Source organism: Clupea harengus, chromosome 21, assembly GCF_900700415.2.
Source record: "Clupea harengus chromosome 21, Ch_v2.0.2, whole genome shotgun sequence".
NCBI classification, from domain to species: domain Eukaryota; kingdom Metazoa; phylum Chordata; class Actinopteri; order Clupeiformes; family Clupeidae; genus Clupea; species Clupea harengus.
In genome coordinates, this window is record NC_045172.1 from 15,821,637 (window position 1) to 15,836,610 (window position 14,974).

Genomic DNA, 14,974 nt, shown 5'->3' on the forward strand with positions numbered 1-14,974 from the left:
GAGAGAAGGAGCTTTTGGAAAGTGAGTGCCTTGAAGATGAGCTAATGTTGCCTTTGCTAATCATGAGCGTCCAGACGCACAGTCACTGGACTAAGTGAGTCATCATTCGTCCAGGAATCTGAAACCGGTTGTTTCTGACCTTCATCTGAACCCCCAGGTTCAGATTGTGATAAATCAGAAGTCTACAGCAACTCAACTACGCAGGTCACTACGTCTATGACAGACACTACTCCACTACAAACTGAATGTGCAGTATACTTGCCCAATACTCTTTTGGTCCTCTGAACTCACTGCTAGGTTGAGACGGACTTCTAAGCCACTGCTAGCATGGCGACCAGCCTGGCATCCAGAGCAATAGGTGACGGGTGGTAGAGTTGCGAGGGCAGTACATAAAACCTTGTCAGGTAACACATGTAACACAACTAAATGGACCCACACAATCACTAGACTTGAGCCCGAAGACGCACTGAACACGGCACAAAACTAGACAGCCTACTACGCTAATCTACCACAAAGACAAGGGAGGGGTGCTAGCAGCTAACAGGGGGGGACCACGAAACAACACTGGCCCGAGAAATGCTTGGAGTCGTGCTTCAACAAAACTCAATTTTTATTGCCACTAGTGCATAGTTATAAACCATGTTAAGAGGTGTACCATACAAGACAAATCACAGACAATCATGGGCTGGGACAAAACAGTTATAAGAGTCTAATGGCAGTTAACACCACAAGAAAACCCAAGACAAAACTTACAAATATATCACAAGTGAGAAAGGAAAAAAGCCAGTGTATTATGAAAGTTCCCTGATCTAGGAAGAGTCCTTTTGTATACGCTTAATGTTTAGTGGAGAAGTTTGTTTACTTGCAGTAAGGATGCTAGTCACATTGAGTTTTTTTTTTCTTAAGTCAATCAGTGAAACATAGCTGGTTACTGGTGATGTCGCAGAATTTTAAGACACAGTTAGACAATACCACATCTGAACTGCACAAACTAGGCTGCATGGACCTTAAGCATGTCTTCCTCAGCATTTCAGACTAAATACACAATGTATACTAAACCTACTTTAAGGGCATAAAAGGTTTGATTTACATTTGATTTGAACATTACCTTTGATTTTAAAAACTGTGAAATGTCACAGTACGTAACTAAGATATTAGACATGCTGAGATGATTATGATGAGGGTGTCAGTAAGGGTACAGAAAAATTAAATTTGGGTTAAAAACATCATGTGAATGAACTGGCTTGTTTAAAAGGAGCGTGTCAAATGCAGGTACATTTAGGTCATACAATGTTCTACCACCCACCCTGGTACCATCCGTTATGGCTGACCCATACATGCTACGTAATTTGTCAAACACAGAAGAAACCAAAACAACTGCACTATTAAAACATGACTGAGCAGACATGAATCGTCTGGTTTCACCAAATCTGTATTTACAATTTCTGGAAAGTTTGACACGGTTGCGCAAGGACCTCCCAAGAAAAAAAGCTTTCAAGCCAAGCCAAAGCTTAGATTCCCTTCAGAAAAGCAGTGAGTCACTAACTGATTCAACACAAACCTTCAGAATCATTCTTGTATGGCACACAAGACTGTCAAGAATAGTGTTTTTCTCCATTTGAGTAATAAGTAAGATAAACCCCATTTTCTTTTGCACTTTTCTGCACTAATCCTTCAAGGAAATATTTACGAAATCACGTAAAAGGTCAGACAGCCTCAGACATATTCACATACAGAATCTTTTTTTTTTTCTCTTTCATGTTAGCCCCTTAATTTTTGCTCATCTGTTCATCTGATAATCGTAGAGCATTCATAGCACTGTGCGTCTGTACCAGTTCTCTTCAGCTAAGGACACCACTGCAAGTCAAGGGAAACCAAGCCTCCACACTCACTTGTCTTTGCATTCCATAGGAAACAGGGAAGTGTAACAGTAAGACAGAAAAGGAACAGGTCAACATGCTTTTAGCAGAAGAAGAACAAAGAAACCATAAGAACAGACAAAAAAAGGGAACAGTAAGAAAGTAGTGTCCAACAAGTAAAGAAACATGCTGAAAAAAAGAAAGAAACAAACAAACAAACAAACAAAAAACCCATTGCACTGATAAAGTGATCACTGTGAATGACCAGCAAACAAATGACAATGATGAGAATGAAGCATCCAGTGACCACAATGCCATTACAGCAAAAGAGAATGGAGGAAGATGCAGTAAATACAGATCAAACAAAGAAACAAATTGAAAATTAAATGGAATACATGCAAAGTGTTTGCAAGCCACACATGCAAGAAAGCTGCCAAGCTTCCTCAGGCCATGCCAGGCACCAGTGGTGTTGCAGGAAGATGCCCATAACAACTGTTGGCAGGTGAGTGTGTCAAATGTGTCAACAGATCATGTCAGTAGTTATGGGCAACCTCTGCCTGGATCTGCACCCTTAGATATTAGTGCTCGAAAGAGAGAGAGAGAGAGAGACGTAGAAAAGAGCAAGCACCACTGATCTAATGGCCAATGGGCCTTTTTAACGATCATAAAGGAAATGATGTAGACTATTCTGGGGTTTGTAGTTCCACTTGCTTAAAAGGCTATGAGGACCTGTAACTAAAGGAACCCACAAACAATTAAACCTCTATCTGACATTGCAAGTCAAATACTCTGTACTTACAAAATTATGCCAACGCTGCTGAAAAAGAAATCACTCTTTCTTCTGTACATAAGTGGTGTATCCCATGTAGAACTATGTCAGCATTGATTACTGTTAATTACCACACTAAATCAATAAAGACCCCTACTTATGTGGAAACACGCCATGGCATGTATGATACTATGGCACATATCCCAGAACTACACCCTGGCCATCGTAAACATGGCTCTAAATACGCAATTTAAACAAATTAGTGTGTGTATATATATATATATATATCCCTCTACAATTCACAACCAACACATTATACACAGATTAAGTCTTTTCCTAAGTCGTATTATTTGTCTGTATCACAATTCTATCATATTGTGATGTGGATTAAGACTTTTGCCTGTGTTTCATGACTATGACGAGATTTGTGTGGATGCAATTCATTAATATTAAAGACATTCGGCACTAGGCACAATAAATCCATCTTTTTAAACGTCTCCAATCTGAAGAATCTAGAGAGATATTTTCTGAACTCTGATAACTGGACTGAAAGACCTGGGGCCCTAATTTCATAGGGTAATGAGCACTGCTAACAGGCTTCACGCATCAGCCAGCGCGCAGTGAGGATAGGCGGAGATACCTATATTTGCTATTTTCATTGACACAAAGCAAGGCACAATCACGCATAAATGGGTTGGGTAATTAGTGGATGTGTCATTAGTGGATAATGAAGTCATTCTTTATCAGCGAATCACAATGATTCGAGCCGACCTTATTAATGTTCACACGGACGTCAGTAATTGTTCTACTAGAACTCTAATAGAGCAAACAACTAATCTCGGTCACAAACGGAGCGGTTTACAACAGAGGAGACAGAGGTTCTTGTGTGGAAGGTCTGTCCGAAATAAAATCAACTGGAAGTTTCAAGGTAAAAGGTGTTGCTTTGAACAAACTAATTAATACATGGATCTCCCATGTCTGTGTGCGGACACACCCCAGAATTGTGCTGACCCGCCTATGTTTGCGCTTAGAATCTTACTCATGTTATGAAATCAGCAAAATTATTTTGCCAAGTTATTAAATTAGCTTTAGTTCATGAACAGCGGACTTTGCGAGTTGCCAGCCGCGTTGCCCATCAATGAAATTAGGGCCACTGGTCTGCATTAACATATGCAAAGTATGTCTATTATGGAAACTTTTCGACCCAATGTCTGTTAAACTGACTTCGTGGGCCATTATTTTGCCCCCACTGCAAATGGGAACAATGTATTCATTTGTGGAAGTCAGGCCCAACAATAAATTCATCCATCTATGACATCACACAGATTTCACAAAGATGCGTTGGCAGAATCCTATGCTGAGAGGAAGATCTGGCTAAAACAGTGCCGGGGCACCATTTACACCGAATGGCACACCATTTAACAGCTAAAGACCCTGGTGCTATCCTCCTCATTGAAGTGATAACCATAACCATCCTCCTCAACTACGGGCACCTCTTCATCGAGTTGAAGGCTGCCAAAGGAGTACTTGCTCCTGGGCATTGGGGAAGTGTTCACCGCTGCTGGATTTCCATAGACCAGTGGATGGCCAAAGGACCCACTACCAGCCTCTGACTCGGTGTCGCTAGACTCCGTGCCACTGCTGGTGGAGCCATCAATCATCTGGGGCGTGCCCAAGTGATCATTGGCACCGAGCCGGTTCCCATACATCCTCTGCACAGTGTTGGACCGGGCTTGGCTGGGTAACGCAAGCCCATTGGTAGCCATGCGTCGCTCTATGGCGGCTATGCGCTCCACCCTGGACACGTTTGGCTGTGGCTTGTGTGCCGGTGTGGAACTGATCTGACTAAGAATCATGGGATCAGTGTCGGAACGGTTCCTCATGCCATTCTGCAGCTTCTGCAGGTGTGGGGAGCGGTTGGCGATGGGCGAGTAGCTGCCATAATGCAGCCCGTCGGCCCCTAGCTTGCCATTCATTAAGTAATGCCCGTCATCCCAGTGATGGGAGCGTGCGTTATGGCCATTCTGCTGGCCGTGGCTTAGGGAGCCCGTGCGGTTAAAGCTGTTCACCACAGGGCTGGAGGCAGCGCTCCTTGTCTTACAAGACCCCGTCATGAGCCCACGCCTATCGCCACCATAGAACATCTCGTCCACCAAAGTGCTGTGGAGAAGAGCCTGGGCAGACCCATTTCCATAAAATGACCCATTGGACAACTCGTGATTGTCTTGGAGGTCACGGGTGGGACTGAACGTACGGTTACTGACGAGAGATAAATCCCTATACTTGTTTTTGCCCAACTCTCGGGCTACCTCTGGGTGGCGCACCCCATTGGTCATCCCCTCCCTGCCCCGTCGGCCCACTGGGCCATTCTCATCATTGCCATAAGTACGAGAGCGACACCTGGTGATGAGACCCTTGATCACGTCATACTCGCTATCTGCGTCACTGCTGTCAATGTAAGGGATGGAAGAACTGCTGCCCTGGGCTGATCGCGGGGCTTGACCTGTGTTAATGTGATCAGAAGACAGCTTCTGCTGCTGTTGTGGCTGCTGCTGCTGTTGTTGTTGTTGTTGTTGCTGCTGCTGAGGCTGCCTGGAAGAAAGGGATGTATGGTTCCTTGTGTCATCGTCGTCCGGCAGCTCTTCGTGGTGTCCGTTGGGTTGGGAGACTGGGCTGAGCTGGTGACGCTGGACAGCTGCGTTCTCGACCGTTAATTGTGCAGCCTCGGTGACCCGACCCTGCCTGAGAGGGGAGTCTGTCCGGTCTGCTGTAAGGCTGCTTGCCCTTGGCCTCTGAGTTACAGAAACAAGATCACACAGACGGAAGAATGGCGGGGAAAGAAAATAATAACATTATTACGTTGGTACTAGCTACTAGAGGTAATCATTTTTTTATGTAGTTCAGAGGACCGCTGGGAAGTACAATTAATAAAATCGGCATTTAGTTACACTGTCTTAATATATTTTCAAAGAGCTACAAAAGGGTCTCAAGAAATTTTAAGCACAAAATTCCTTGGCAAACTATGATACGATCACAACCTTTCTGCAAAGTGCTACAGGTCTTGCGAGTGAGTAAGGTTTACTGCATTGAGGAGATGAACACTGACTTCTTTAGGCACTTCTGAGCTGAGATGAGATGTCATAGGAGATAGGCTGCTATTGGACTGGATCCGACTGTGTTTCCTAGGAGATAATGGGGAAAAAGGAAATTACATCACAGGAAATCCAACTGCCAAAGGCATTACGCCCCTGCTATTATTCAGTGGATTCATTCTGATGTATTCCCCTGTAATGCACTAGCAGTTCAATTAGTGTTTCACTTTAATGAGCTTGCTAATTGCCTAAACAACAAGATCTATCACAGTCTCCCTTCTTGCATGTTCTGTTCGTAGAAGAGAAAGGAGTCATGCAACCCGGATCCAAGAACAATGACAAAAATCAAAGGGTGTTACACAAAATGAAATGATTGATTGTATGATCTGTTTGTAACAGCAATGCTAACTTTGAGATGTATGTAAACTTCTGTACATGAGTATCTCACCTTTCAAAGGGGACCTTTCTAAATTCGGAGTCTTTCACATAATCGATCACCTGCTTCTGTGTGCGTCCGCTAAAGAGCAAAGGCAAATGCTTAAACCTCAACATATCAACAAGTTGATTAGGACAGATAATGCAGACTTGCGTAACTCTTTCATGGATTTTCAGTCTGTCAAGACAGTTTATCAGTTATCATTTCATCACAAGAATTTACTGACATGTTTGGCCTACTTCATAAAAAATATGAAATAAACTGGGATTTATGTCCTTTGGCATCATGTAAGAGTATTTATGATTTAAAAAAAATAAATAAAAAAATCATAGTTTGGCACAACTGAATTCTTGGCTTGTTTTCAGGAGTAGGGTTCCTAGGCTGTGTATTCAACCAATGTGCCAGCAGGTGCCAAGGCCTGGCGCTCATTACCTGAACCTGAAGGAGGACCCTCTGGTGAACAGCACGGGTTTAGGCTTGGGCTTGGGCTCTTCAAACAGCCGGAAAAAGGCGTGGTACTCCACACAGATCTTCCAGAAGACCTTGCAGCAGTCCCGACTACCCATCATGAACTCCAGGGTGTCCTGGCAGTTGCTCTGCTGTCACAGATTAACACATGTTAATGAGGCATTCCCTCGTTTTAACAGCAAGAGTTTTTTCAAAAGGTAGCAAATACTTGGCATCAGTGATTGTGTGTAGGTTTTTCTGTGTACTACTGGTTTGTGGGGCCATCCTTTTACAGTATTCTCCATGTTCAATGAAGTGCTTCTGGACAGACTTACATTTAAGTCTGGTCGCAATTTGATGAGAAATCTCTTCCTCTTGAAGCTCAGCTTTCTCACTTTCGACCAGTTAAACGCATTGATTCTTGTGTGTCCCTTTGGGGTTTAAATTTCAGAAAAAGCAGAGGCGGTTCGAAAGTGATTAGAATCATGAAAGGCTCAGAGATGGATCATTAGTCATCATACTTCTACATCTGGTTTCATCCAGCTCTGTCGCTCTTATAATCTCAAACAGGTGAGCCGGTTTACGGCCCAGTCCAGTACTCCAAATTCAACACAGGCAGATATATCACCCGTGTCTGCAGCTCCAAAATTAGAATTGCCTCTCACAATTCCCAGAAATGAAACCATGCTAAACCAGAAAGTGCCAAAGTAGTTCCAAACGGAGAGAGGGAAAAAATCCAAGCTACTTGGAAAAAAACTAGCAGGGAATATAACCATTCTTAGGTCATAGTTATAAAATCGTATTTAATGCACGTTACTGAATCTGGTTGCTCTAGGCCTCAAGACCTTCTCACCCCAGTTGGATCCCAGTCCTATTTAAGGCCATTATAGTATCAGTTCTACACAAACATCCTGTACCTGGAAGACCAGGATCCCCGTGTGGGACACGGAGAGACTGAGCCTGGTTCCCTCTCGATCCTTGGCCGGGTGGAGCCTCACTCCGTACATTTCCAGCCGCCTAGCGATCTCCAGCAGCTGGAAGTCTGAGACGGCGGGGGTGTGGCCACTGGGGAGGGAGAGAGAGAGAGAAAACATTTTTGTGAATCTTTTGGACACTTCCTGTCAGTACAACAACTGGGCGTCTGATTCATCCAACTAAATGTTATTTCTCGTTGGTGCATTAGAAAACCTATCTGGCAGATTACAGATGTTTTTGAAGGGCATTCTTTCAGGATGTTTTATTTGGGGAATTTCTTTTGGTGTTTTATTTATGATTTACAAAACAGCTGAAGTTGCTTTTGGGCAGGGCCAAATTAATCAACAACATAAAATGGACTGGAACAAAAAAAAAACCTGATTAAGACTTCAAACAGATTTGACTTCCAAAACAACCTCCTGTTTCCTGCATGTGATGTATTACTAGCAAGCCTTTCTCCTCCCTGACATGCCATATGACACATAGGCATCATTCAAGAGGCTTCTGAAGAGGGAGGGGTAGCAAGAGAGGACTGAATACAAGAAATGGATCACATGCAGACCTTGCATTTCATGTCCACTCTAATAGGACACAATGCTCTCAGCATTCAGGTCCAAGAAGCAGTCACCTCTGAAATATGGTGAAATATGATGATAAATGACACCTCAATTAGCCATACTGTCAATCACGTGAGTGTTTCCACGCCAACGCAAGAGTGGAAGATGGTTTGTGGGGTAACCAACACCGTGGGAGTGAAACTGTCAGTGTTGGCTGTCCCTCACCCGCAGTTTGACACCCTACCTATTATCTTATGAGTTGTAGCCTACAGCAGGGTTCACATGCTCTGTGCATTGGTGTGAATACACACTTTGCATGCCATTGTTACAAAACAAAAACAACCAGGAGCAGAGATTGTTTGGGGGGGGGGGGGGGGGGGGGGGGGGCATTGATCCATTCCACCACGACTGCCAAATGTGATAGTGCAGACATGCACAAGTCTGCAGCACTCACACATGCTTGCGATGGTAGTCAATGATGTTGTCCATCAGGGCATCCTGGTCAGGAATGTACTTGTTGTTGAGGAGGTGCTGTCGACTCTGGACATCATCAAAGTCACCGACCTCAGCTGAAAACGAGATGAAAGGACATTCATGAGGGAAGGCTGGGGTGTGACCCTATTCATGACTAATATTAAAACAACATGATTTCCTGTGGGCATTTTGAAGTCATGGTTTGCAAATGGCCCATACTAGTGGTAGAAATGTCTTCATGACTAAAACTTTAGAAGATGAAGTGATTAACCCTCTTATTGTCTTGTCCCCTCCATTACAAAAACTACAAAAAGTGGCTGTAACATGATTCTAATGCCTATTTCCCCAAATCACATCAGCCTACTTTTGTTACAGCCCAGCCTAAGGCATGACAGTCTCTAGAGCCAGTGAGTGTCAGCAAGCTGTCTAGTGGAGACAGTGCACACACTGGGAGTCCTTTCACCGCTGTTCTTCACAGTGAGCAATTCCACAGCAGTGCTCCTCATTTCAGAAAGGTAAGGGATACCGCTGTCTCCGTGGCAACAGAGATTTGCAATTTGCTCTTTGGTTTGTTTGACATGATTTAAAAATGGTTTTGCATGAATAGTGACAACAGGCCTAATCCACCCTCTCCACTTGGCTTGTTATTCCATCAGTAAGTCAGTAACACAGGGTGGGATTTCATAGAGCTCCTTGCAAAAAAAAAGTATGAATACAATTAACCCATCCAAGCTCAATGCAAGGGCACACAATGTACATTTACAGAGTCCTTATCATATCAGGAAAAATCTACTTTTCTGGCAATGTAAATGAAATAATGCTGGCTAGCATTACTTTGAATGAAAATGTATCTGTTAACTTATGTTCTACGGTTATTAGTGAGTTCTAAGGCTACAGTAACACACACACACACACACTCAAACATAAATCCTGAGAAAAAGAGGTGAAATAAAATCAGTAAACAGTCAGAAAAGCTTCTGCTAGATATAAATACGACACTCTGTTCACTTCTTACATTGAACAATGTGGGACACGAGGAGAGCAGCACTGGTGTCATTGCAGGTCAGTCGTCCACAGGCCAGGTCGTGCTTTATCTGCAGAGCAAACAAGTACCTGTGCGAGCAGGGGAAGAAGAGAGCGTTTGTTAGAGCACACGGACGAATAAAGGACTTCTTTTATTCCTCTCCCTTTCTTCCCCCTCCCTCCATGTCTGACGGATGGTTGACAACATTTCATTTCCAATCTCCAGGGACATGCCATATTTCATGCAGCCTGCCAGCGCGGACGACTGCACATTAGCATGCGGCGTTAGACCTCTGCCAGTATCGGCTGATACTAATGGGAAGTAGGTTGTGATAAGGAGTCAAATTATTACACAAACGTGATTAGAACTGCAGTTCTTTTCCTCTGACATGACAGACACGCCGCCAAGTATCGGGTAGCTCAGAAATATGGAAATGTTTCTTTGGCGGCGGGTGGAGCAACTGTCAATCATAGCAGCATGAATTTATGCAGCACATGCATGTGGATGAAGTGAATCAATGTACTGATGGGAGAGTCAGCACAGTTCTATGCAAGCATGAATAGCTTTCAAGGGTTCGGTTGTTCGTTTAAATATGTAGGACAGCCGAAAAAGGAATAGCGTTAAGCACACAAGGCTGCATTAGTGCAGAATGTTTGTTTTGTTGTGCTCAAATGAATGTATTCTTTACACTGTGTTGGGCCTCCCAAAGAAGGTCAAAATAAATCTACTGTGTATAAATAAATCTGGATTATATGCAGTGCTGTGCAACTTAATCTCATACACCTCAGTTTTTCCAACAAACCATTAACCAATGAAAACACTACCACTCAAAGTCCCACACATCTCAACAGAACAGCATTTTGTTAGTAGTTTTGTCACAGATTTAGCACAAAAAGAGCACCAAATCATCTTAATGTGGAAATGGCTTCTGGAGAGTAAGCGAGTTGCCAGGGCATGACACTGTAATCTAATCTCAAACTATTAAAAGCACTAGCGCCTGCCAGCGTTGTTTTAAGAGCTGGCCCGTTTACCCGGGCGGTTAGATGTCAGACAGTAGCTGTCAGTTTCTACAAGGCAAGATAAGTCCATTTGCCTGGCAGGTATTTGGCTAGTCTTGCAGTCAGGTAAGATGCAGTGTCCGGTACCGCGCCGGAGGATGGAAACCCACGGTGGAATCTGTTCAAGTTCTGAGATTGTTAGTTTGTCCCCCTTTCATCTGTTCTGGAACCTGTCAGATGTTCCAGAACAACATATTCCTGCATTCAGACGGATAGCCAGCTGCTATGAGAACACAGAGAGGCTCATAGCCACAGAGCTTCAGTCAATGGGTAGTCAGACAGAGGAGTCTGGGGAAGATGCCAACACTTGAGGAGCTCTCATAAGTATCTGTGACAGGAGACCTCGATTGTGCACAGCTGTAGTCACTGCCAGCATTGGAGGGCTACCTTTTCATTACATCAACTACCATGTGCAGGTTTCACTTTGTAGGACAATTGAGGAGACTCTAAAGAATGTAAAGATGGTTATGTTGTATATGTGTGTGTGTGTGTGTGTGTGTATATATATATATATATTTGATTAAAATCTATTCTTTAGCAGACACACAATCACCTTCTACTCTCGCTCATTTTTACGTTAATCTGTTTGAGAGTTGAGGTCTGTGATGTTGTCGGGGGATGGGCGGGATTAAGGGATTATCAGAAATGATGAATGGATTATTACTTCCCAAATCTGTGGCCTGTATGCGCAAGCCACAGATTTATCGCCACATGGGGTAAAACATGATTTGACTGAAAACATCTGATGAAGTTTCTTTATTGATAAAAATAAACGTAATTAACCAAATTAAACTATACACAATGTAACGCATTAGCAGCTACATTAGCTTTAATATAATAATACATCTCTGTCCAAGACGTGCACCCATTTGATGGCTTGATTGAGTGTCTGAAGAGCACTATGCTTTTTGCCTCCACCACTAAAGCATTGTTTAGCTGAATTCAGCACTGCATTAGAGCAAATGTGTAGTTACAGTCACGCCACAGACTGATCTTTGAGGCACGTTTCTGGTCCTGCTTTTACATGCCATCTGAATTTCTCACTTGATTCATGCTTGGAAAGAGGAACGGTGATGGCAGTACCGTGTTTCGCACATTGCTGTGCCGACTGGTGTATCCAGAAGGGTGAATAGCGTTCAAAGGTTTCGTGAGAGATGTGTGACCATACGCAGGGAGCGAGAGATAGAGGGCGGCTAATGGTTTCTGTCTAAGTGGAGGGGGGGGGGGGCATTAACAGGTACATCTGCCTCTGTCCTTGCAGCACATGCAAAGCACTAATGCATCTTGAAGCCGCAGCAGGAGAGTAGGTAATAAAAAAAATTCAGGAGGAGTCTGCCAGAATGACGCTACTCGAGAGGCTGCACGCTAGCTTTATTACCTACAGTAGGTCTTTCTGCCTGTTAGACATCATCTTACACCATTGAATTGCAAGATGTTGAAAAAAAAAATTATTTCATGGAGTTTTTTCGGCAAACAAATATTTCTTTCAGCGCTATTTACAGACACCTACTCAAGAGCAAATTGAGAAAATGGCAGCAGGTATGAGGCTGGAGAAGACATCATCTCTCTATTGAGGACACCTACTCTCTTATAAAGTGGCCAAGTGCTCATGGCAAGTCCAGCAAGAACACTTGTCCCTTAAGATGAAGATGGGGGGAAAATACATTTTCACCAGGAAGCCCATGACAGGCAAACAAAGGAAGGAGGCGTCTGCTCTCTTCCTTTCGGGAGTTTTCCATGGATGAGAACTTTCTCTCTCCCTCGCGCACTCTCTCTCTCTCTCTCCCTGTTTCTCTCTCTCCAGACTGCTCTCCAGCATGTTTTTGCACTCCAGTTTTAGCTGAACAAGTGCAGGTTTTAGTGCCAGATCCCCAGAAAAGACTCAAAACCCTGCTGAGCTTTGACAAAAAAATATCCCTCAGTTTACACACCATGTGTCTAACATGAAGTACTCAACTGTCACGACTGGCAAGACGCAATGTTTTAGTACAATGCTGTTGACGTGGTCATTCAAAGTCATTCTTCAGAGTTGACTGTGTGACTGCTCACCTGGTCAGCTCCTCTGAGAGCAGTGTGTGATCTGGAGGAAAGAACTTCACCACAAATTTCAGTATTGTGTTTTTGGGCCCTGGAAGAGGAAGAGGGAAAATTGCAATTATGACCGTGTGGTCCGATTCATCATTTAAAAGTGTTAAACACAGAGATGCTGAACGAAAGATGCAATGCATACTTTTGACAACATACAGTATTTCTGTGAAATATGATCATCTTGTCAGTTCAAATCAACACATGCAATGTAAGATTATAATTACATACAGTGTTCTCTTCCTAGTATGCATACTTCTTCACAGTGTTAAGAGTACTCACTTCTGATCTGCTTCACTACTGGCTTCAGGAGATCAAGCCACACCTGCAGACAAGGAGAAAAACAGATCCCTGTCACCAGAATGACCATCAAAGGCCAACGCCTGTTTTTGTTGCTGGATGCATGATCTGACCTGAACGATGCCGTGTTCCCACTTAAAAACACCTCTGGGAGTCTAGCACACATTTGATATTGGGTGTAGCCACAAAGATTCCCTTCCATTACAACACAATAGAAATACAGGTCACAAGGATACATACTTGGATCGGCGGCCGGTTGCCCTACTCGTACTCATTTAAAATAGGAGTCATAACATTTGGATTCCTGAGTGAGTATTACATTATGTGGAGTGGACATTACATTACTGCACTTCTGTGTACAACAAAATGACATCATGGCAGAAATATAGCGAACGAGACTTCAGCAAACTGAGGACATGGAGAGTGCTAGGTAATCATGCAAGTGCTGCATTGCGTGCTTCTAGACTCCGAGTCTGTTTTTCTAAAGCCAGCTGAGCCAGGTTGTAACATTCCAGCTGGTCTCAGGGTCATGGTCTTCTGCGTCACTATTCACCTGCCTCACATATTTCACTGCAGGAGAGCTGAGGCGACACTTTACTTCAGGTTCACCAATGATGCTAATGGCAGCCAAGTTTTGTTTTACTGCATAGAGGGGATAAGGTTCAAGCCTTCAACTTTGCATTAACTTCTGCACACTAACACAGTGTTTTATCGGCTAAAGACTGAATCCCTCTTCATAAGATGATGTGTTCCTACTGGTGTGTTGCTCTATGAGCTCCCCCTAACAATACAGCCATTTAAAATGACATCGTCTGAGGGTAAATTACGCACAGATAATGCAAAAAAATCACTTTGTGCTTGGCCATCATCCAAGTTAGTAACAGAAGCAGTGAGTATCATACTGAGGGGTATCAGAGCATTGCTTACAGCTGCTGGGGGCCTATTTAGAGGTAGATGATGTCGAACCAGTCGAAACTCAGTCCCCAGTGAGTCTGAAGATGCTTTCAGTGACTTCATTTCTTTTTCATGAAGCTCCTATTCCTTAGCTTAGCATCACGGCTCTCTGGAGCACTGCCTTCAGCTACATTTCTTCTTCTTTTCTGTCGTCCTTGCTCATCCCCCGCCCCCCAATCATGACCCTGTCAAACTTGAACTGCTTCGTTGCAGGTCAGCACTGTGATGATTACTCACCATCATCTTGCGGTGGTCCTGATACTCAAGGCCAAAGTAGTCCCCTTCCACAAGGTTAAGGTGAGCACACACAAGCTCATGAAGCAACTTTCCTGCGGCCCGTTGCTGTAAGAATCAGAATAATAATGGTTATACAATGATTAAAATAAACAAGCAAAATGGCCTAGACTCTAACCTGAACCTTGGATGAAGGTCAGTTCCTTGGTGAACAGTTACCACTCTACCAGATTTGATTGATAATGGCACATTATGATGAACAACACCCAAGACCTGAGCAATTATGGAATGACCTGGAGATGCTTTGAATGACACATGAAATTCTCTCTCACACACACAAACACACACACACACACACACACACACACACACACACTTTGTGAAGTCACACTTCCACATAAAAGCTTCACAGGTTTCTCCAACACAGCCATTAAATGGCTACTTCCATGTCCTAGGTCCGAGACAAGACACCACGGGCAAATGAACCTTCGGGACAAAGGGTGCCATTCACACAACCCCACAGTCAAATAAACTTGCTGCTAATTGGCCATTGCTTCCCAGGCAGGGGCTTTAACAAGCACTTCAGTCAATGACCTCTCACCCGTGTGAGAGTGCCGGGCCGGGCCGAGAGCGCGGGCTGCTGGGAGCTACGGCGTGCGTACGGCTCTCGGCATCTGGGCTACAGCTGGGTCCTGGCCGTCACAAATCAC

At 43.8% G+C, this 14,974-nt stretch overlaps 1 protein-coding gene across 4 annotated transcripts in view; it reads right to left on the reverse strand.

Moving 5' to 3' along the window:
* Window positions 1–14,974, reverse strand: part of farp1 (FERM, RhoGEF (ARHGEF) and pleckstrin domain protein 1 (chondrocyte-derived)) — a 68,123-nt gene that overhangs the window by 15,259 nt on the left and 37,890 nt on the right. For 3 of the 4 annotated variants that reach the window (XM_031558836.2, XM_031558833.2, XM_031558834.2), the window contains exons 3-13: window positions 14,268–14,372; window positions 13,059–13,101; window positions 12,741–12,819; window positions 9,625–9,722; window positions 8,590–8,704; window positions 7,521–7,668; window positions 6,939–7,034; window positions 6,589–6,755; window positions 6,169–6,237; window positions 5,735–5,810; window positions 5,132–5,420 (exon numbers count right to left, since the gene is read on the reverse strand). In XM_031558836.2, the coding sequence (XP_031414696.1) occupies window positions 5,132–5,420; window positions 5,735–5,810; window positions 6,169–6,237; window positions 6,589–6,755; window positions 6,939–7,034; window positions 7,521–7,668; window positions 8,590–8,704; window positions 9,625–9,722; window positions 12,741–12,819; window positions 13,059–13,101; window positions 14,268–14,372 (1,285 nt within the window). The remainder of the gene's footprint in view (window positions 1–5,131; window positions 5,421–5,734; window positions 5,811–6,168; window positions 6,238–6,588; window positions 6,756–6,938; window positions 7,035–7,520; window positions 7,669–8,589; window positions 8,705–9,624; window positions 9,723–12,740; window positions 12,820–13,058; window positions 13,102–14,267; window positions 14,373–14,974) is intronic. The other variant, XM_031558835.2, reaches the window with a different exon arrangement.